Genomic DNA, 22539 nt, shown 5'->3' on the forward strand with positions numbered 1-22539 from the left:
GAATATTTTTTTTCTTCTTTTGTTCTAGCTAATGAAACTTCTAACTGTGCCACAATTGGGGAATACATATAAAGCTGACATTTTTCTTAATAAATGTACAGTATTTGATAACAAAATCACTCTGTTAGAACTGCTGCTTCACTTTAACATTATACATTTCATTATGACATTATTTTTAAGATTAAAGCTATTTCAAGCCCCTTTTGTAACCCCTTTCCCTTGCTGGATCCCACTTGCTAGCTCCCATAAGTTATTCAACAGAATCCAATTTCCAATCAAGTCATGTCCTGCACTGAAGAACACTATGTCCTACACTGCTTTAATCGATTTTTCAACATGTTCCTCTAGATCCTTATTTACAAATCCTTAACTTGCAGGAAAATATTGAATTCTCATAGTTTACATTGATAGACAAGATTAATACATCATTTAGTGGCAGAAGTTCAGAATATCACAATTTAGGATAACACACTCAGCAGGAACATGAAGACTGTGCTACTGTAAAGCCCCCCAAGTTAGATCTTTAACTTATCAAATGCAAAGGCTGATCCCAGCCTTGCTACCTGGCACAGGAGGAAGCTGTGCTTTATCTAAAGCTAACCTCATATCAGCACACTTCAACTGAGTGAAAAAATTCACTGCTTTCCTGATATCAAAAGCAGTTTTTGCTTTTTCTGCTCAACTGAGCTTCACCACACCACAGAAACCTGCAAAAATAGTGACACATATCTAAAAAGCAAACCAGAAAAACCAGAGGCTACAACTTCAAGACCCTACCCTGAATCGAGAAGTCATTTGTCAGCAACATAAAAACCAAATTCTAAAAAGCTAGGTTCTTGTTTGTGTGTTAACTAGCCAGCTGCACTATACACAATGATAAAAGTGTAAGGATCAAAATGTATTGCATGCGTTAGCTGCCGCTCTGCTCTGCGCACATTAGGTTATTACTGTCCCTCAGTACCAGTCCCACTGTGAACATCCTAACATACCTCCAGTACATCAACCACAATATAAAGAGCCAAATTTTTGATGTTGCCACCTCATACCACTGCCACTCTAACATCCTTGTGCTACAAAGCAGAAACCGTTGTATTCAGCTAAGCGGTAGGATACAGCCTCCATGAAACACAGCTAATAATCAAAGAAGAAATATTGCAGGTTTTTAAGATCATGAGGCCTACCTTCTAAGGACAAAATCCAGTGTTGCAAAACTCTTCTGTAAAGCCACATGAAAACATTCTTAGAATAAAGGAAATTGCACACACAAAAAAGGAAGAGGCTGCACCTTTTCTCACTGAAATGTCCACAGGACAGCTAGCCATGTTCCCATTGAATGAAGCACAGTGAAAATAAATGCTCATTTCCATTTTGATAACCTACTTTCAGTGGTCTGTTGCCACAATTTTAAGTCACAGAACACTCATTTTGCTCACTGACTGGATGATCTATATGGCTTATTACACTTACAATGCAGTTAACAACTTGTTTCTCCCATTTTGGGATTTGGGGTTCTATCATCATGCCACACTGAAATAGAGGTTCTTGAAGACAAGGGACAGGACAGCAATTGCCAGAAGGTTAAAAAAAAAAAAAAGAAAAACACTTAGTGGTTACAAATCTCAAGCTGAACACACAAAAGCTGAGACTTCCTAAATCTAAATTGGTTCTGTGTACTCTTTGGAAAAAGGCCATACATTGCCACAGTTCCACCACAGGTAGAACTGAATCTATGGCAGGAGAACATCTCACAACTCACCTGTTTTCCATACCAAGTAACTGCAGCAATTTCACGCTCCCGTAAAAGCAATAGAAACTTTCGAATACTTAGGTCAATATGCTAGTGGCAACATTCTGACTCCAGAAGAGTTCATCAATAAGACAAACTTTGGACAAGTACTTCCATGACTCAAAAAGTGCCAAGATTGGTACATATAATAATAAATGCTATTCCTTCACTGGGAAGACTGCTATTTTGGTATAGCAAGTACAGATGTTAAAGTTGAACCCAAAGAGTTTCAAAAGGCAGATGAGGTAACAGAACTGCAAAAAACTGTTGCAACAGAACAGATCAGGATCCAGCTGCTAGAAAGTCTATGATAACATCCTTGTAGTTTGTTTGTTTTTAAACTGCATATTGTAGTGGTACTTTTCAAGGTACCGGAATCATTAAGGAATATTTCTGTTGCTATACCTAACTCTGGAGTAGTTACTTGAGTTAGATGAAGTTTGCCTTACACAAAGCTTTCTGGGAAATCCATACTGAACAGCTGCAATGAACAGTTGAGTGGAAAAATATACCAGGCAAAAGGTGTATACCAAATGGATGATTAAATAAGCTAGTCTTACAAACACACCTTTAAATTATGTTTCTACTGCCAATGAAATGTCGTTAAAAACACTCACCACTCTGATGTAATTATATATATAAGTAAAATATATCAGGTGTGTCTAAGAACATATCTGGGACTCAAATGCCAATATTAATGAATCACAAAATTGAGAAATCAACTTGAGGGAAGAAAAAAAAAAAAGAGAAAAAACAGATAATTAAATTTCATCCTCTGGAAGTGAAAGATACAAAAAAAAAATCAGAACTATTTTAAAAAATAAAAATAAAAATTAATAAAAACTAAATTGCAATACGAAAATCAGCTGACAAAGTCTAGGTAATTTTCTCTCTAGAGAAAAGCGTGGAAGTTATTTATTTACACATGAGTAGAAAATCCAACCATTTCTGATCTTTTTTTTCCCCATCTTCAGAACTAATTTCAGAATGTTTACTGATGTTTATGACTAGCTGTAACAATCTGATTTCAAAATCCCCTTATTCTTTGTTGAAATCATCGGTTGTTTTAGTTACACAACACTTCATCTTCAAGCTTTCAACAAGTTCTGCAAGTCTGCTACTTAGAGTAAAATCTTCAAAGAAACACTGAAGAAATTCCTCCATTTCTTTATTCATCACTCATGTTCCTTCCTTGTGTCATCAGGCAGGTGCTAACTAGCATGAGAACTGCATAAGCAGGATTAATGCCATACAGCACTGGCCACTAGTTTTACTATTAGGTATTGAAAATTTTAAACTTCATAAGTGATCTCGGCCTTCGAATAACTTCAGCCTCACTGTCAACACAACAAACTAGTGAATTTAAGTTCTAACACAAGACTGATGTTTGAGTTTGAACTCTGCAGTGGGTAAACAATCTGCACTTTAAATCAGTCAGCCATCACTAAGGGGGGAAATAGTACAAGAATATAAAAAAGATTGTGTCTAAGTTCTACTATAGAACAGCAAAAGAAATCACGGAACAAGATGAAAAAATAGATATAGCTTTACTAAATTCTCTTTTGAATACAAAACTTTGTATTTCATAAGGCATTAATGTCCATGTTTCCTTTCTATAAATATGTGCAAAGTAATCTTTTATAGTTTCCAGAAATAAATTAGTAAATTAGTGTTCTGTTCTCTTCTTGTTGTCCTTCCTTATCTTTTTGTTCTTTCCTGCTGGTTTGGATGATTCTTCCTGAAATGAAGAACAAGCACATCAAAATTTAAAATAACATTCTTATATTCTGCTGGTAGTCTTTCAAAGTCACTCACAAGAATTATTTTAGATATGAAGCATTTGTAGTTCACTGGGACTCACTGCAGTTTTGAACTTTTTTAAACCTTTAGTTTCATCATTTTGGCTGCTTATCTTGCCATTTAGAAACTTCTGCCTTCAGCAGTGTTAAAATTAGTGACATAACTATGATAACAACAATGCAGTATAAAAACAATTTAAGCCACTTTCATTCAAGGAGGAGCTTACCAGTACAGGAATACTTCTACACTATATTACAGAACTGCTTCTAGTGTGGATGTGGCCCTATCAAGAAATGTACCATGCACCAGCACAGAAAAACTACTTCCCTAGACAAAATAAATCTGCAACAAGGAAAAACATTCTAGTATTACTAGAATAAGTTACTGTATATTCCACCTGCTGCTTTTCTAAAGAACATTGGTAACTAAACATGTTTGTTAAAAACACAATCTGATTGAAGTTGTTAGGAAAATAACACTTATTTACACTCACTTTCAGTACTAAACCTTCTCGAGTAAAAATGCTTGAACATCTTGTTATAATTTCCTTCTATTTTATAAAAAATACATTAAAATAAGAGAAATTCGATCAGCAGCCAAGAAAGCGAGTCAGTAAGTATATACAAGCACCTCTGAATTGCTAGAAGTAACTGAGAAGTGAAGGGGGAAGAACACAAAAGAATGCTGAGCATCCAGCCACAGCAATCTTAGATACTTTTATACAAAAGGAAAACTTGACAGTGCATACTTGACAAAGTATCTGTTAGAAATTATTTCCTGCTGTTGTAAAATGTCTATCATTAGCAATGACATATTTTAATATAACATACACTCATCCACTGATCTGAGGATGAAGAATGTGGAAAAATGGGAGTAATACACAATTAAGTGATCTACATATTCGACATAAAATTACATTTAAAGACATCTGGAATTCCTGACTCAAGTGATTTACCCCCTTGAAACATTATTCCTTCCTCTTTTCTGTAATGCTAATGTGAGTTGGTTTGAATTCTTCCAGTGTAATTTTTTTTTTTAATGATGCCTACCATCTACTATTTTAATAGTATTTTCTGTTATTACCATGCTATATTTTGTAATTTTGAAATCTTCCTTGAGCCTACTCAAAAGGCATTCACATTTTAAAATGCCCACTAGCTACAGTGATTCCTAAGCTCAATCTGCCTACACAGTAACACTGCAGCACATGTAAACATAAGAGGCAGCAGCAGCCAGTTTACTTAACAGAAACCAGCTCATCACCTTCCCACCCTTCCTCGAGCTTCACAGTGATGTTCTGGATCACAGTTCTCAACTGCTCCCACACTCTTCTACTGCACACTTCATGATTACAAATCACTAACATTGGAAGTTTTCATAAAGGCATCTGATCAGTGCAAACTCTCCTTACCAGTGCACCGAAGCAATGAGAGGATGACATTTGAAATAGCTTTACGTTTCTTCTGACTTCATCTAAGAGTGACAGTTTACACACATTTACATATAAATGCCTCCATTTTAAGTGGTAGAAACTTACCACTGAATGTACATAGTTGTATTCCACAAGTATATTTCTTGCACAATTGTTGATATGTTTAAAACGATCTGGTCCTAACAGAATACCTCCATACCAGCGGGATACCACAACTAACACATTCTGGACATTCAAAATCTGTTAAAAAAAAAAAAAAGAAAGAAAAAAGTGATTTTTTTTTCTTTTAAATTAAACTAGTTTTATTATTGTTATCTTTGTTAATTACAGAAAAAGTCTACTTGTTATTAAGAAATTAGTATTAGGTCTGTATCACACATAGCACAAAAGTCATCGGAGGGCAACAAGTAATGACAATTCAGTACATGTGGTAAGTTTCACTGTCCACATTTCTACTGAAAGGTAAATTCAAGTAAAAAAGAAAAAAAGTAAAGATGTCCCTTTAGAAATGGCATAAAGTTACCTAGTGCACTAAGTTGCTCACCAATGTAAAAAGCCTCAAGGCATTACTTAACTGGTCGATTACTGAGTTACTTTTACTACTTTTTAATAGGACACTATTACTTCCAGAGAACCTCTGCCACTAAGCAGATTGTTTTTCCACACTCTTGGAAACATTGGTAGATAAATGTTAATAACAGCCAGAGAACAGGTACATAAGGCACGGTTCATCTGGATATCTAAAATGCCAGCTCAATGATCCTTGTGGGTCACTACCAAGTTGGTATATTCTATGATTTTGTAGAATTTTCTCCTACTGTTGCTAAGTCCTTTGTGTGGCAACAACAGTTAGATAATACAAGAAAATCTCTGAATTTTTTGGGTCTGAATCAGCATCCCTTAGTTGCTTTCTGAAATCCAAAAGGCATACATGAAGTTCATGCAACATAATTTTATTAGCAATTAGTACTGAAAGGAACTAAATAATCTCATATAGCATTTTTAAGACCATCAGTAATAAAATAAAGGACAGAGCTAAGCAGAAGCGATAATTTCTTTTACTGCAATTAAAGGCAGGAAGCATGGAAGACCTCAGCATCTTTATTTGTCACAACACCTAAATCCAGCAGCAGCACAAAGTAATAACAGTGCATGACAATGACTAAATATCAAAAATGAGTCTTGCTAAAATATGACATTATAGCATGGAAACACTTAGTGATAATCACCATTAGTTAATGGATAGTGGCTATGATCCTGAAACTGTTCCCTCCAACTTCGGCATCTAAATCTGGGACAGGTCTTCACTTACAAACACCTCACTCACAAGAGTGGTGCATTATTTCACTAATACACACAGATGGACAGACAGAGCAATCACAGCTTTATTTGCTTACTGCAGAGTAAAGTGCAGTTTGCACTTTGGTCTGCAAGACAGAAAGTGCTTTGGTGAAGTGGAATGTGAGGAAAACCCCTTAGAAGCCATCTATCTATAAAGCAGGTTAACAATCATTATAATCTCCATTAAGGAGGAAAAATACGCATTTATTTGTCTAATTTCAACAATCCTATCAGAAGATTTTACCTTTGTGAAGGTAAAATGGAGACAGAAACATTGTTGGTATTTTAAAATTTAAAGGATAATGTAAAAAAAAATTAACAAAAAGGAAGGGCAGTTTTTGTGACAGGCATTTTCTATTCTCCATTTACTCATCAGCCACAGATTCAATTTATAGCATCTTTTCACAGTAAACAGGATGTCAAAGATAGTTGGGAAATATTTTAACTCTAACCTTAAGTTTAAAAGAATAAATCTAAAATTCTTTTTTCTTGTAACCAAAAAGTGCTATCTTGACAAAAGTGCTAGATTTATCTAAAACAAGATAAGATCCCTACTGCAAAAGAAGAATTACAGCAATAATACAATAATATAACTGTATTATACTACCTTACTTTCAGCCCATATCAGAATTGCTTACAACAGAAGAATTAAGAGAATTACATTAACACCTAGAAATTAGCCCTTAAACTACTTCAATCTTGTCCCAATGAAAACTACACTTTCCTGATCCCTGCAGCACTATAATTCCAAAGCAAAAATATTCCCAATAATGAGTACTACTAATGGACAGATACGATCCATATGATTTAGATGCATTCACATTTAAAAGGTAAAATTTCATGCCATTCTAAACTGCACTTGTATGGACAGTTAAGCACTTAAAACACTGTAAATCTGCTAAATTTCAAAAGTATACATTAAAATACTGAGAAAGAGTCGATGGGCTTAGGATAAATTCAGGAACAGTAACTGCAAAGTTGCTTCCTCATGCTGCTATTACTACAACTGTACATTCACACTTAGCATGTAAGCTTAATTTATGTAACATATGCAAGTATTCCTTTCCAAGTCAGAGTTGAGTTAATTAGAAAGTTTCAAAAAGTTCTAAACAAACAAACAAACAAAAAAAAAAACTGAGGTATTTTGAGGTATATAATCTTTGAAATTAAAAAGAAAAGTTTTAAAGCACTTTCCAAGAATACTAAGCAAACTAAGCAACAAAATATACAAGCAAGCAAAGGCCAGGAAAAGAAAATCCTTGTTCCAAAGGTGATGTGAATCTAAAATCAAAATGCAGAACAGTAATTAGTGTGCTGATGCAGTTAAGCAACTTGAGGCATAAGAGGTATCCAGCTGGTCCCTGAAGTTAGGATATTTTACTTATGGCTTTACAAGGGGTTGCACTGCATCACGTCAGTGAATCAAAGTCTATCTTCAGTGTATATTTAGCAGGAACTTTACCAAGGCTTTATTTCCACACCTGAAAACTAAGAAGTATGTCAGTATGAGGGCTAAAGACGCAGAACTGGAAACAGCACTAAGAAGCAGATAATCAGAAAAGCTTGACTGCATCACTTCTACTGACTTTTGCATTCAAAGCCTTACTCTGCAAGTTCAAATGGAACAGACTTCTCATTACAAACGTTCATGGAAACTGAAGTAAAGGTTGTGTAAAGGTCAGCTGTTCATCCTGTCGATCAGCTTCTTCCAGTCTTCATTTTCATTATACCTTACACCAAGTAGAAGATTCAAAATTTCTTTCTCTTCTAAACCCATCCAACTATTAATGCCATCTATGAAACATTATTTATTTTTATGATTCAAGACTTGGAAAACTCAACTCATCACAGGCATACAACAGTCTATATTTTTTTCTTTGACTGCAGAGAAAGTAAAAGAGCAAGAATTACAAAAGTCTGCTGTGAGTTTATTCACACTGTAGTGATTTTTAAAATCTGTTCAAGATTATAGAAATTAATCTTTGACTTCTCATAACCTGCATAAGATGAAGAAGACGTCCACCAGCTGCTGTCTCCCCATCATCTTCACAGTCCTGTAAGAACGTATGCTTATCTTCACAGTATATCCTTAAAAAAAAATAGTAAAAAGACAGAAAAATATAAGCATAAAAACAGATTCCAAAAGTATCAATCAACTAACATTGTAAGTGATTAATGAAGTTCCAGAAATCTTTTACAAACACGTGCATCAATTCTGCTTCTTCACTAAGGATACTCGCATCAAAACAGGATGAGGCTTCGGGTAAACCACAAATATTATCTGTATAGAGTAACAAACGTGAAGATTGTACATTATTTTAACTACTTCAGGTTAACTCCAGTGTAGTAAACTCCTAGTGTAAAGTCCCCCAAAAGAAGAATCCTTAGGTTTTTATTCTGAAGATTACACTTACACTCAGCTTAAGCCAACAACTTCAGATACAGATGGTACACACCAACAAGCTAAAAGAAGCCTGACAAAAATACTATTAGTAATTAGTTACGTCTATATTTCACCAGCAGTGCAAAACTATTACTGAAACTCTGCTTCAAATTCACCACGCTGTTTACCGAGCCCTTCTCTAAAGCAGAGCTGTGACAGAATATGGTGATATGCCTGAGGGCACTCCAGGAGACTTGGTGCATGCTGCTTTATACAAAGGTCAGGTATAAATTTCCAGAAAAAATGCTTGCAAGTTTTCTGTTTTGTCATCTAATTCATTTCATAACATCTGCACTTAAGTTTAATACACATGTGACACAGTGACGAAGATGCCGCTCGTACTGGCTAGAATACATGAAGCAGTAACTACACTTCTTTTGCTATTTTGAAGTGTATTTAGATGGTATGAGTTAAAAGAGTCAGATCAGCAGCAGCTCTCATTACAGAAACCTTTAACTTAGGTAGACAAGCTGGTGAAGTAAGCATTCAGTTGCTCTCATTTCATATTTCATTAGGATCATCCCAGGAAGCACATGAATGGATTACTTTCAATACAGGCTTTTTCAGCTGACTGCTTCCTCCAGGGGGCTCTTTTTATTGTTCCTTACATTCCTCAGAACACCTGCATCACTATCTGGACTGAAACTATTTCATTTTACAGAAGCTATGACCCTGCATCTGGGTCAAGGTAATCCCAAGCACAAATACAGGTTGGGCAGAGAATGGCTTGTGAGCAGCCCTGAGAAGGATTTGGGACTGTCTGTTGGTGGAAGAGTCAACATGAGCCAGCAGTGTGTGCTTGCAGCCCTGAAGGCCAACTTATCCTCAGTGGCATGAAGATCAGTGTGACCAGCAGGTTGAAGGAGGTGATTCTGCCCCTCTGCTCTGTTCTCATGAGACCCCACATGGAGTACTGCATCCAGTTCTGGGGTCCCCAACACAAGAAGGACATCAAGTTGTTGGAGCACGTCCAGAGGAGGGCCACAAAGATGATCAGAAGGCTGGAGCACCTCACCTACAGGGACAGGCTGAGAGCTGGGGCTTTTGAGCCTGGAGAAGAATCTGAGGAGACCTTCTAGCAGCCTTCCAGTACTTGAAGGGGTCTTACAGCAAAGTTGAGGAGGGACTTTAGAAGGGCAGGCAGCAACAGGATGACGGGAAATGCTTTAAACTGGAAGAGGGTAGATTTAGACTAGACATTAAGAAAAAGTTCTTTACTGTGAGGGTGGTGAGACACTGACTGGAAGGTTGCCCAGTAAGGCTGTGGATGCCCCCTTCCTTGGAAGCATTAAGGCCAGGCTGGATGGGGCTTTGAGCAAACTGATCTAGAGGGAGGTGTTCCTGCCTACAGCAGGGGGTGTGGAACTAGTTGATCTTAAAAGTCTCTTCCAACCCAAACCATTCTACCATTCTATCATTCTATGTTCACAAAAGTTGTCACAGACCATTGCCAAACTCATTATTACCCATTTCTCAATTTCCCTGAAGTTTCATGTATTTCAGCCAATTTCATACGCCAGTTTGCATTCAACTTTGTTCTTCAGTTCCTATTTCAACTAAAAATTTTCAGTTTTTTCCAAATGGCTCAAGTGGTCAGGTAGAAGTTTACTTACTGCTTCCCACAAGTAAAACCATATTTAGTTCAGGATGAAGCAGTAATTCCTTAATCTCATCTCCCATACAAAGCATACCAACAAATGTTCCAGTCCACTTTTAGGGTTTTTTGTTTCTTTGGCTTTTAAATCCTTAGTGCTGCACTGCTTTACTATCTTTATATTTTTTCTTACTGTATGTTCTGCTTTTTTTTTTCTCAAGTTCAAAATAAATCCTAATACCTTCAACACACAAATAGGAAACTTAGTCCCAAAATGACTCACTAGCAAGGAATTTCTTTGGTGGGTTTTACCTTTCTCATGCACAGCACTCATTTGGCAAGAAATAGCAGAAAAATCACCATCTCTCACCTGTATGCATATATGTTGTGGGTGGCACTTGCAATTTTCTTATTCTCATATAATTTTTCAAGAACTCTCTTTACCTTAAAAAAATATATATATAAACAACAACACAGAAATAAGCTTATTTTCATAATGGGGGATTTCACATTCACCATCTCAACATCAATCTCATTGTTAAACAAGCATCTTTTCAGTACAACAGAGAAAGATTTTAACATTTTAATATAAAATTAATTAAGCAATCAGTGTGCTAACCCAAGAAGGAGTGCCACCACACCAGTACACTCATGCCAGTTTCAGATCATGTTTCTGGGATACTAAAAACAGTTGTTCCTTGAATTGGCATACATTCACACCATTGCTGAATAACCAAAAGCATCAAGCTGATTTAATACATAAGATATGGCAAGATCTAAAAAAAATTTAAATCAGTATTAAGTATCAATTACACCTTCATGTTTTTTGAAGTATAACATTAAGCTGGAGTAATGGCACAACATGTTTTCTCTTGCATGCTGCTTTTATTGATATCACAATAATGTGCAATGTTTAAGAAGTTCCACTATGTTTCATTTTGAAATATAATTTTTATTCAAGCCTACTTGTTTTCCAGTTTCCATCTTATGGAAAGAATAAAAAATAATAATACCAATAAAAGCTTTCTACTCTCGGTCTGAACATGCCAGTATTTCCCAGAAAACGTGTTTTTACCATGTCCATCCTTCTGTTCTTAAATACAAAATTCAAAACATTTATCAACATGTTCTAGAAAAATCAACACTTTTAAACTTGTTCTAAAAAATGGAAAGATTTGACTAAAACAGTGCTTTGATAGGAAATACGTAATTAATCTTATCCTGAGGAAAGCATGACTAAAGTTGAGAAAGGCTGGGAAAACATGTGTGGAAAGTAAGTCGTCTTTCATTCCGAAGAAAAGTAAATCTGAGAAATAATAAATATTCACACTCATTATCTATCCTAGTTATAGTGTGCTATTTTCAGTTCTTCTGACAGAAATTTAACGTCAAATAACCTCAATGAATCCCCTATTATTAACAGAGAACATTGCTTCAGACAACTGTTTTCTCCAGTTTTCCCTCTTAAGTGGAGTACTGAAGAAAGACAACTCATTATTCAATAAGCTTTCATAAATACATTTCAATAAACAGCATAGAAAGCATATGAAATGATTGTCACCTATGACATCAGTTATATTTTTAGAATCCTTGTAGCTGACAGATCTCTCAAGACCTCATTAAAGGTCCTCATTAAAGACCTCATTAAAAGACCTCTACAAGGTCAGCAAGGGACCTGCTCATACAAGGTACAAAAGATCTTTAAACCATAGGTCACTTCCTAGCTCCATCTAGGCCTTAGTCCCTACACCAAATACAAGCACCACACACATTTTAAACATCAAAATATGCTAGACAAGGAAAAGCAACAGTACCAAATCTAGCAATGCTATCAATTTTGTTTCCCCGTATGACAGCATATTTAACTATCTACAGCATTATTCTGGCCTTTGTTACTGAAAGCTGTACCAGAAGTAAAGCTCCACTACTAAAATTTTCAACAGAAGAATTTACAAAGCAATCAGTCCTATCTTAAATTATTAAAGACTACCACTGCAACATACAAACATGCAGATAAAGCATTATGGGTACACACCAGTCACTTCAGTTGATAAAGAAGCTAGCTTTCAGTATAGTACAACATTTATCCCATTGCTCACCTCTTTCAGCTTTCTTTCTGAAAAAGGAACCCATGCCACAGCAATCCTACTCTGCAGCCTGCAGACCAATCACTTTACACAGTACAGCAAGGCCCTGAAACAAGCTGGATTTGACACTCGGGAAATTGCACTACCTTAATACTCTGCATATTCCAAATATAGGTGGACTTTCAATAGAGGTCTTAAAAGAAGCAATGAAAAAAGAGCATTAAATCAGTGATTCCAATTGCTTTCTTTTCCAAAGCAAAACAGCTCATAGAAACTTACATTTCATAGACTGAAAAAAGCTAAGAAAGCCTCTAAAGTGCAGTGATACTTTAGTGAAAATCGTAATGCATTAAGTATTTTTAAAAATTGAGCTATTCCACATTAAACCTAAAGTATAAAATTACTTTCACTTTGGAAGCACTAAGAGAACAGCTCAAAGAAGCTAAAGGCTTGTTCAAAAATTCTGATGTATTCAGACAGAGAAAAATAAGGCAGATGACAAGATAGATATGAAAGGCACAGCACATTTTTGGACATATAAAAATAGAAGTCATAATAATATTTTTTCAACCTCAAAAAGCTGAAGCCTTCTATAAATGTGTACTATGAGCAGATAGATACAATGCAGAAGAATCAATCAAAGAATACACAGCTGTAGCACAAAAACCTAACTGAACGGACAGTATGTATTAAAAAAGGTCAGGCAAGGACAGCAGAGCAGAGCCTTATGATAGAATAACATTGATGAAGTTAAGATGAACTGAAACAAATCTGCAAAAACAGATTGTATGAATTTAAACATTTAAAGGGAACTAGAGTATGAAGATGTTGACATCTACTAAGGTATCTAACCTACCAGTTAAAACTGCTTCTGCAGCAGAGGGCAACTGAAGTGATGCCAACATTCTCAAATGTACTCCAGAAGTATGTGTAAGTCTTACATTCATGGTAGGCAAATTAATAGAAGGAAAAACAACAACAACAAAAAAATAGAACAGCCCTACAACATCAGCACAGCTTAATAAACTACTGCCTTCACATAGGGAATTACACTTCTAAAAATCTGTCAATCTGTCAAGATTATTTCAGAGTTGCTGAGCACGTGCTTCCTAGCTGCTGGTTGATCTAGCCCACCTGGAATTTCAAAAAGCATTTGTCATGGTTTTATGATTTTTGGTTTGCGGTATTCCACATCATAACATCATGTGGGGCACTGGGAGTTTAACTATTAATGCTCAAGTCCTAGGTACCTGCCCAGAAGAGAAGAACAACTACATTCCCCAGGGGAGAGGAGATACAACTCCTGGCAAGGTCACCTCATGCGCTCTTTCTCGTCTGCTCTTCGTCAGTTCTCCTCCCGTCTCCCTGCTGCTCAACTGGACTGCGCATCTCACCTCAGCTTTATGGTGAGGCCTATCCACCTTTCGCACATTTTCTCTCTCGTTATATTTGATTTATTAGTTTCAATTCTAATTATATTGTATTACGGTGTGTTATCTTGCATTCCGATACTATATTTAGTAAATTAGTTTGTTTCTCCTCAGATCGTTGCTGCTGTTTTAATTATTTTGGGGTCCCACTGTTCCCTTTTTTTGGAGGTGCGGATTCTGTGAAATCCTTCTGCCCCGCTGATCACAGAACTGGGCCGAACCAGCCCATAAACCAATGACACATTTGAGAAGATGTGCGACCAAAAATTCTTGAAGTAAAAGTGAGAATTGGATACAAGGGAAGAGGAAAATATCCACAAGGTTTAACTCTTAGTTAATGACAAAAAAAGATGAGTACATCAGTAGTTTCCACACTGAACAGGGATCATCAAAGGTGACAAAGGTTAACAGATGCAAAGGGATGTACAAAGTGACTGAAATTAGTCCAGAAGTCACGTTTCAGTGTTCTCACACAGTTAAGAATAAGGGACAGCAACATCTACCCACCTCAAAAACAAAACTGGAAACTACCAGGCTGCATTGCAGAGCTGCTACTTAGGAGTTATTCAGCCAATAATGACAGGCAAAGACAGATGACTGCTCAGATGATACTGACACACAAAGAAAGATATGTTCATCTAATTCCAAGTATTTCAGTAACATTCAGCCAAGCTCAAAGTATACTAACTTGTCTGGGTGTCACCACAGGAGCCAGATGTGCCTGGAATGTACTCCTTCGATCCGTGAGTGGGTTTCCATGATGTATCATTGGCAGTTCTTCATCTACTGATCACAAATAAAGAAGTGTTCATTTTCTTTAAGGGTACTGAAACAACAACCGAGTTGAATTATTTGAACAAATAAATTGAACTTATTTGTTGATTCAATACCCTTAAAGAATATCTAAACTTTTAAAAAAGAGATTGGTTAAAGCTATGTACAAAGTGATGACATGCAGAACCACCAAAAATATACAGGGTTATTTGCGATCATTATTCTTAATGATGATTTTTTATGCTATTAATTTTATTCAAAAGCTGAGTAGAAAAACTGAAACTTAAAGGTCACTCTTTCCTAAATTATTTCATTGCAATTAACAAGGAAACATCTTTACCTTCTTGACTTTCAGATGTGATATAACTTAAAATTTCTACCGGATCTTCCTGAACAGGCTGATAGTCCAGGAGAAAATCATCCCCATTGTCTTCATCAACTTCTTCAGTGGTTTTCTTAGTATCTGGTTCTATAAAAGTGTAAGTAGTAAGCAGACCTATTATATACTTTTCTGAGAGATAAGTAATACAAATTTTCAAATTCTTTTTCTATTAAATGTCTGGCTGTTCAGTTAAAATCAGCTTGCTAGGAAGAAAAAACTACGAAGTGCAGAATTTACAACTTATTACAACAAAAAATTCAAAATATTTCTATTTCCTTCTGCCATAAGTGCATGCAGACATTTTGCTCATGTATTTCATGGCATTTTCATATGTATTTCATTTAGCATTTTCATATGGAAAAAGAATGCCCATAATTTATGGGAAGAGCAGCTGTGAATTTATACAAGCCCTGTCACTATTAGAGTAACAGCAGAAAAATCACCTCAACTCCAGTTGTGAAGCAACTCTTAATTGCACTACAATAAAATTGAGGACTTGAAACCACCCCCTTCCTTTTTATTTTCTATTGCTTTTTGAGAAAGGAAAGCTATCACTGTAATACAATAAGCCAAACCAGAGACTATGTTCTCTTACCCACGTAAGTCAAGAAAACTGGGAATAAATCTTTAAGTGGCAATGAAACCTTCACTTTTCACACAGAGGGTGGTGACACACTGGAACAGGTTGCCGAAGGAGGTTGTGGATGCCCCATCCCTGGAGGCATTCAAGGCCAGGCTGGATGTGGCTCTGGGCAGCCTGGTCTGGTGACTGGCAACCCCCTGCTAAGTGCAGGGTCAAAACTAGATGATCGTTGTGCTCCTTTTCAACCCAGGCCATTCTATGATTCTATGATCTTATTTTGCAGCTGAACAAGAAGTAAACTGAAAAATCCATGTATTTCCTGAAGTACCTGAATTTGATGACTGTGCCTTTTCCACCAGAAGTTCTCGTATCTTCTCCACCCACAAGTAAAGAATACTTTCACCAAGGTTCTGTCTGGAAGTTAAAACTTGCAGTGAGTAAGGAATTTTTTTTTTCTTTCAGATTTCACTTAGAAAGTATCTACATTAAATAATACGCAGATTTCAGACATGCAGTAATAGAACATTACAGTCTAGGGCAGTAAGGAGTTTAGGCTTGTGGAAGCTCAGTGACAATCAGCATCATTATATACTCTACCGCACTTTTTCCAGCATTAAAAGCACCAGTACTGGAAGAAAACAAGCAACTGACGGAAACTTTTTGGCCTATAAAGAAAGTGAAAACAACTGTGAGTACAATAAATTGGACAGCCCTCAGCATTCTCAAAAGAATACTAAGCCAGTTCATCTAGTTTCTGAGCATGCTCTGGATTGGTTTTCAGAAAGTTTGGTACTGCCTGTGATGAGCTCTTTCAGCCACTCTGCCTGCAGAGTCTCTTCCCCTTCATATCTGAGAGGTTTCTTTTAGAACAGCCTCTCTTCTCTTCCCCATCATGCTCTCAGCATATATACACAGCAGGGGTTAATCCTGCAGGACTGTGACAGTAGGTCAGTGGTAGCTGACAAAGTGGAGCAGTAGATCAACATGCTACAGTTTGCTGATGATAAATCCTAAAGGAGAGGGAGGAGAGGTAAGTGTTGAGCTTAAGAGCCCTTAGTCAGCTGGCACAGACATGTATTATGCTAATGGGAGAGGATGGGATAAATGCTTTTATGTGCACATTACAATTTAGGAAACACTGCCTTAATGTGCAGCAGAACTGAAACATCCCAAAATATATTTAAAACAGTGCCCTGAAAACTAACTTTCCAAATTATATTTTAACATGTTTATGGTCTGTGCGTGTTAGTCTCAAAATGAGAACTGAAAATGTGGGGCTTTAGCCAACTCACAGCTTCTCTATTAATAATTTTATTCTTACTGCCACCGTCTGGGGCAGCATATAAATACACACCAGTAACAAAACTTTAAAAATGCTTATTTTACACAGTGTATACAGCACAACTGCCAAATGAAATTAGAAATTCAAACAAATATGTATATTTTAAGAAAACTTTTCAAGCAAAAATGAGGAATTTGTAAACTTGTGGCTGCCTCCAAAACCTTGACAGACTCCAGAATGAGAGAAAACCATGATTTCATGCTGCTGCTTATCATATAGAAGCACTGTTTTAATAATACATGAAGAACTATATTTGTTTTAATGATGGAATGACAGATTACAGAATGAACAAGATTCTTCTGTTCGATATGAGAAACTATCAATTTTTATAGCTATAACCCAATTTCAGTTTCTGTCTATTACGCTTAGTCTCAAAGGTTACTTTTATAGACAGCTATTTTTCTTGACACTTGCATCTAAATCATGAAACAAAGCTTTGTTATTGGAAAAAATAAATCTTACCAGAAGAGCACATGAAAAAATAAAATAAATCCAAATATTTCCTATATTTTAAGAACTTTGGGCCTAGCAAAGCAGATTTGTGATCTATTGCTATCTGCTTTTCCCATCTCCTTAAGAAGACATAGTGAGTCACCAACAGTACACATTATTTGCAAAACTAAGCAATTTAGATCACTAGGGATTCAAAACCAGGTAAGCCACATATTGTAAATGATCCAGAATAATTAAGTTTACCTGGCAACTATTTAGACAGTGGATAGATAAAAGGCTTTCACAAACACTGCATACATCAGTGACAACTCCAGAAGGGTTTAAAAACACACTCTAAAATGACACATACTGTCTAAAGTACAAACACACTCATTTCCTGCTGAACAAACAAAAACGGCAGGAGACCAACAAGTGCTCTCTACAAAGAAAAAGAGTGCTTAACAACCATGCTATTCCTCCTTGCAGTGGGGCAAGATGCTCTAAATGCCCTGGATGCTTAGGAAGGACAGAACAGCAGCTTTATCTCTGGTGGAGACTCCAACAGAATCAAGGACACTCAGTTCCTTTTCCTCCACTCTACAACTTTTAACTTCAAAACCTAACTCAATTTTGCTTGGTTAAATTATAAGAAACCCATGTACCTGAAGTAAGTTGGTAATTAGATAAAAATGAAACAAAAACAAACAAAACATAAAAAAGCCAAGTGTCTCTCTTTTTTTATGACATTAAAGCATATTTCTTAAGCAAGACACTCAGATTTCATTATTTGGGCACAGCTATGCCTCCTTATGACATACTTTCATTTCATCTAGTTCATATATTAAATAAACCACATAAAATTACTCCATTTAATATTCCAATTTCATAGCAATTCTAAAACGTAGTTTGATTCTATGATTATTTCTTAATGTTATGTTTTTTCTCATGCATCAAGAGTTCAGCTAGCTACACACTGTGAGAATGTAGTTTGCCATGTTACAGATTCTAGTTAAAAGACTCTGCTAATTGTGCTTGTTTTGAAACCTACCCACACCTCAAATCTGAAAGTATCTTGAGGCTGGATGTGGCTCTGGGCAGCCTGGTCTGGTAGTTGGTGACCCTGCACATAGCAGGGGGGTTGAAACAAGATGATCACTGTGGTCCTTTTCAACCTAGGCCATTCTATGATTCTATGATTCTAAAGGGTCAAACATTAGGAGCCAAAATTAAGACATCCATTCTAAAAGAGCACCAGGTCTAAACAATATAAAAGAAATTGCCAGAGTTTAAGACAATTCATTCTAATAAAATGTTTAGTATATACATAGCATTGAATGCTTGATGGCTGCTGCATCAACCACTACATTCACTAGTTAAGCAGGTACTTAAAAGCACACAAGACTGACGATGTATCATCACCTTCTACGATGTTCCACAGACTGTAACTTACATATATATTTCTTCCAAGCTATTTGCTAGTTCAGTGTAATCTTGTCCCCGAAGCCAAGGAGCACTAGAATAAAAAGAAATACAATGAAAATGGCACCTGTACTCTGATTCCAGCACCTCAACAAACATTCATTTTTAAATAAATGTGATAAACACCTTGAAAATAAAACAATATCAGTCATCCCTCATTAAAAAATTTCTGAAACTTCAACTTACACTTCAAACAAGCAACAATGGTAACTCTGTAAATAAATAAATAAATATTTGAAAGAAAGCAACTATCAACAAGAAACTTCACTTACTTCAGTTGATAAATAGGTGGCTCTGAAGTTGGGTACCCTGGAGGCAAAATCACCTGAAAGAAATTCAGAGTGAATGTTCACTGTATTATTCAGCTAGCAGAGCTTTACTGATGGACTCCAACATTCAGCTATTCAGTTTCGTTGATGTGAATATTGTTTGTTTCCACACTTTGGAAAAGTAAACATAGAAGTAGCTGTAGATTCACTCAGGTGCCCTAACAAAGTCAATGTAAATAACAGTACGTCTAAAATAAGATTTTAAAGAAAAACACAGAGATATGGTTCTGTGAGTGTGGAATTAGGATATGTAAATACTGCGACCATCATAAGCAAGTTGTGTTGTCAAAGGAATCACAGAATAACAGAATTACAGGGAATGGAAGAGATCTCAGGAAATCATCGAATCCACCCCCCCTGCTAAAGCAGGTACTTTTCAATAGGTAGCACAGGGAGATATCCAGATGGGTCTTGAATATATCTATAGAAGGAGACCCTACAACATCTCTGGGAAAGCTGTTCCAGTACTCCATCACCCTTACTGTAAAGCATTTCTACTGCATATCAGTACAGAACTTACTATGTTGAAGTTTTAGGCTCTTACTCCTTCTCCTATCACTACACACCACCAAGAAGAGTCTGGCCTCATCCACTCGCATCCCAGCTCCCTTAAGATATTTATAAACATTTATTACATCCCTTCTCAGTATTTTTTTCCCAAGCTGAACAGTGCCAGGTTACTCAACCTTTCCTCATACAAGATATGCTCCAGGCCTTTTATCATTATTGTGGCTCTCCACTGGACTCCTTCTGGGATATCTTTATCTTTTTTGAACTGGGGAGCCCAGAACTGGACACAGTAGACTAAATGCAGCCTCACCAGAGCAGAGTAGAAGGGGAGGATCACTCCCCTAGACCTCCTGGCCAGGTTCTTTTTAATGCACCTCAGGATGCCATTGGCCTTCTTGGCCACAAGGGCACACTGCTGGCTCATGGCCTCATGGACCTGCTGTCCACCAGGATTCCAACGTTCTTCTCCACAGAGCTCATCTCCAGCAGGTCATCCCCTAACTTGCACTGGCACGTGCAGTTATTCCTCCCTAAGCACAAGACTCTACAATTGCTCTTCTTAAACCTCATCAGGTCCAACTCTCCAGTCTGTCCAGGTCTTGCTGAGTGGTAGCACAGCCTTCAGGTGTGTTGGCCAATCCTCCCAGGTCTAAGAACCACCAATGAAAAGTGTATTACAGACTCCAAACCAAAAACTTCTTAACCTACATGAGTGAATACAAAATCCTATTGTAAAGGATTTTATACAGGCATAAGGTTTTGCCTGCCTGAGTCCCACAGCACACTGTGTCAAACTGCCCAGCAGCACTGTACCTGCAGGCAGAGGGTCCACTTTGGTTGATCCAGACAGTCACCAATCTTAATGCAATAGATTTTCTCATCTTCATCAACAACACACCAATCTTCACCGTATATGGACGAGAGGGCTTCGATTTCATCAATCTAGAGAAAGCAGCGTGTAAAAATCGTTAAGTACACAAATCGTGCACCAGCCGCAGCTTTAGGCATCGCTCTCCTATAGCTTATTTACAAACATGACAGAATCAGTGCAACAGATAACCATAAAAACTGGGGGCCCCGCAACTCTCGTCCCCCCGCTCACTTGCTGCTGAGCCACTTCCTGGCTGCTCGCCGCCATCAGTGCGGAAAAGCACCGTGGCAGGGCGGAAAGGGCGGGCAGTCCCGCTGCGCACACTCTCTGCCGGCCGCTGACCGCCTCTGCTTGTGTGTGGGTGCGGGCTCCTGTGCGCTGTGACTGCCTTGTGATCAGCACCGGTTCTGTCAGGGCTGGTTGCACCACTCAACTCTTAGCAGCAGCACTTATCTTCCCTTCCTGTGATCTGTGCTTCCTAAGTACACTGTATTCTGTAAAACAGGGCAATCCTCTGAACAAAACAGACCTTCAGACACAAGGATAGCTAAAACTGAGTGTGTCTCCCAAATAATATCTAAGTAGCTGCTTCTTCTGCCCCTTCCTTTGGTAGAATGAGAGATAATGGCTTTAAGCTGTGCCAGAAGAGGTTCGGGTTAGATATTAGGAACAATTTTTTCTCAGAAATGTTTGGGCACTGGCACAGGCTGCCCAGGGAGGTGCTGCAGTCACTGTCCCTGGAAGTGTTCAAGAACCCTGTGGATGTGGCACTGAGGGACGTGGCCAGTGGGCATGGTGAGGATGGGCTGATGGTTGGACTACATGATCCTAGTGGTCTTTTCCAGCCTTAATGATTCTGTGATTCTATTCTATCCCCAGGGATCCCCAGGCATCACTTATTTTGCTGTTCATGTTTTCTTCCAGTGTATTTTTATACTGATTTGTTGGGGGAATATTCAAGCTAAGCTTTGTTTTCCACTTTCTTGAAAGCTGAGAAAATCTGCACATGCTCTGGAGAACAGAATCAGAATTCAGAATGGTTGTAACAAAGAGGACACATTCTACAACAAACAGGCAAACAAGCAAAAACAAAACAACGCAACAGGATGCAAATGAGCAGAGACAAATTCAGCACTGTATTATCAGCTGCAGAAATTCAGGGCAGCGAATCACCAGTTAGACAGCAGCTCCACAGAAGGGATTTGGGAGCTAGAGTGAAACCCAAGCTAAGCATTTACCAATTATGCTGTGCTATTCTTAAACAAGAACCATCATGCTAATATGTCCAAATACGTGGGAGGTACAGTAGGACACACAAGGTAATCTTGCTTTGTATGGAACAATTGAAGCCCAAGCTCTAACTTTGTGTCTGGTTTTAGGGCTGCTCTTTAAGAAAGATGTGCACTAACTGAAGTCTGGATTAAAGCAATAAAAACAGTACAATCTAGAAAGTCTGACAACTGTGAAGACTTGAGAGAAGGAGTTTGTTAACTTAAAGAGGATTTTGAGAAAGGTAGGTAGGTAACCTTAATATGCTACATTATTGCAGAGAATACACTGTTCTCCCTCTCACATGTGAAAAAGATGCAAAGTACAAAGATTTAAGTTGGATGTTTGAGAGAAAGACACTTCAGAGAATTTGCCAACAATGAAATTAGTCATCTTGAGTGAAAGGGAGGTAGTGATAATAGCCCTTATTTACACAACAATTGTTGCAAAGATGGAGACAATACCATGTGCTGATGAAGCAACATGTTACCTTACTCTGGAAGAATAAATACTCAGATAATTATGAAGAAGAGTGAAGGACTGAGTTTATCAAGTTGCCATCACTGGAAGCTCCAAGAGAGGACTTAATGAACATTACTATTGATGCTATCTCAGCCCAAAATCTTACATTCCATGTTCAGATTGAAGAAACACA

The 22539-nt window shown here is 37.3% G+C and overlaps 1 protein-coding gene across 2 annotated transcripts; it reads right to left on the reverse strand.

Annotated features, from left to right (window-relative positions):
• Nucleotides 1-2552: 2552 nt before the first annotated feature.
• IMPACT (impact RWD domain protein) lies at nt 2553-20948 on the reverse strand. Of its 2 annotated transcripts, none has more exons than XM_048939662.1 (11): nt 20847-20948; nt 20558-20686; nt 19178-19230; nt 18877-18939; nt 15981-16066; nt 15028-15156; nt 14602-14699; nt 10767-10840; nt 8357-8447; nt 5124-5258; nt 2553-3524 (listed from the first exon to the last, which is right to left on the reverse strand). In XM_048939662.1, the coding sequence occupies exons 1-11, from the start codon at nt 20880-20882 to the stop codon at nt 3453-3455; spliced, it is 966 nt and encodes a 321-aa protein (XP_048795619.1). In that variant the 5' UTR covers nt 20883-20948; the 3' UTR covers nt 2553-3452. The 2 variants fall into 2 exon arrangements, with proteins under 2 accessions (XP_048795619.1, XP_048795620.1); XM_048939663.1 differs by having other exon boundaries at nt 2560-3524; nt 14602-14696.
• Between the last annotated feature and the right edge of the window lie 1591 nt (nt 20949-22539).

This window comes from Lagopus muta, chromosome 3, assembly GCF_023343835.1.
Source record: "Lagopus muta isolate bLagMut1 chromosome 3, bLagMut1 primary, whole genome shotgun sequence".
Classification (NCBI taxonomy): Eukaryota; Metazoa; Chordata; class Aves; order Galliformes; family Phasianidae; genus Lagopus; species Lagopus muta.

What these genes read in the sequence shown, in the direction of transcription:
- IMPACT (XM_048939662.1), bottom strand. Translation starts at nt 20,882, where the DNA reads ATGGCGGCGAGCAGCCAGGAAGTGGCTCAGCAGCAA. An exon ending in GGCACAGTCATCAAATTCAG is followed by an intron (nt 15,157 to 15,980) that starts GTACTTCAGGAA and finishes ACACTTTTATAG; the next exon opens with AACCAGATACTAAGAAAACC. An exon ending in GTCTTCTTCATCTTATGCAG is followed by an intron (nt 5,259 to 8,356) that starts GTTATGAGAAGT and finishes TTTTTTTAACAG; the next exon opens with ATTTTGAATGTCCAGAATGT.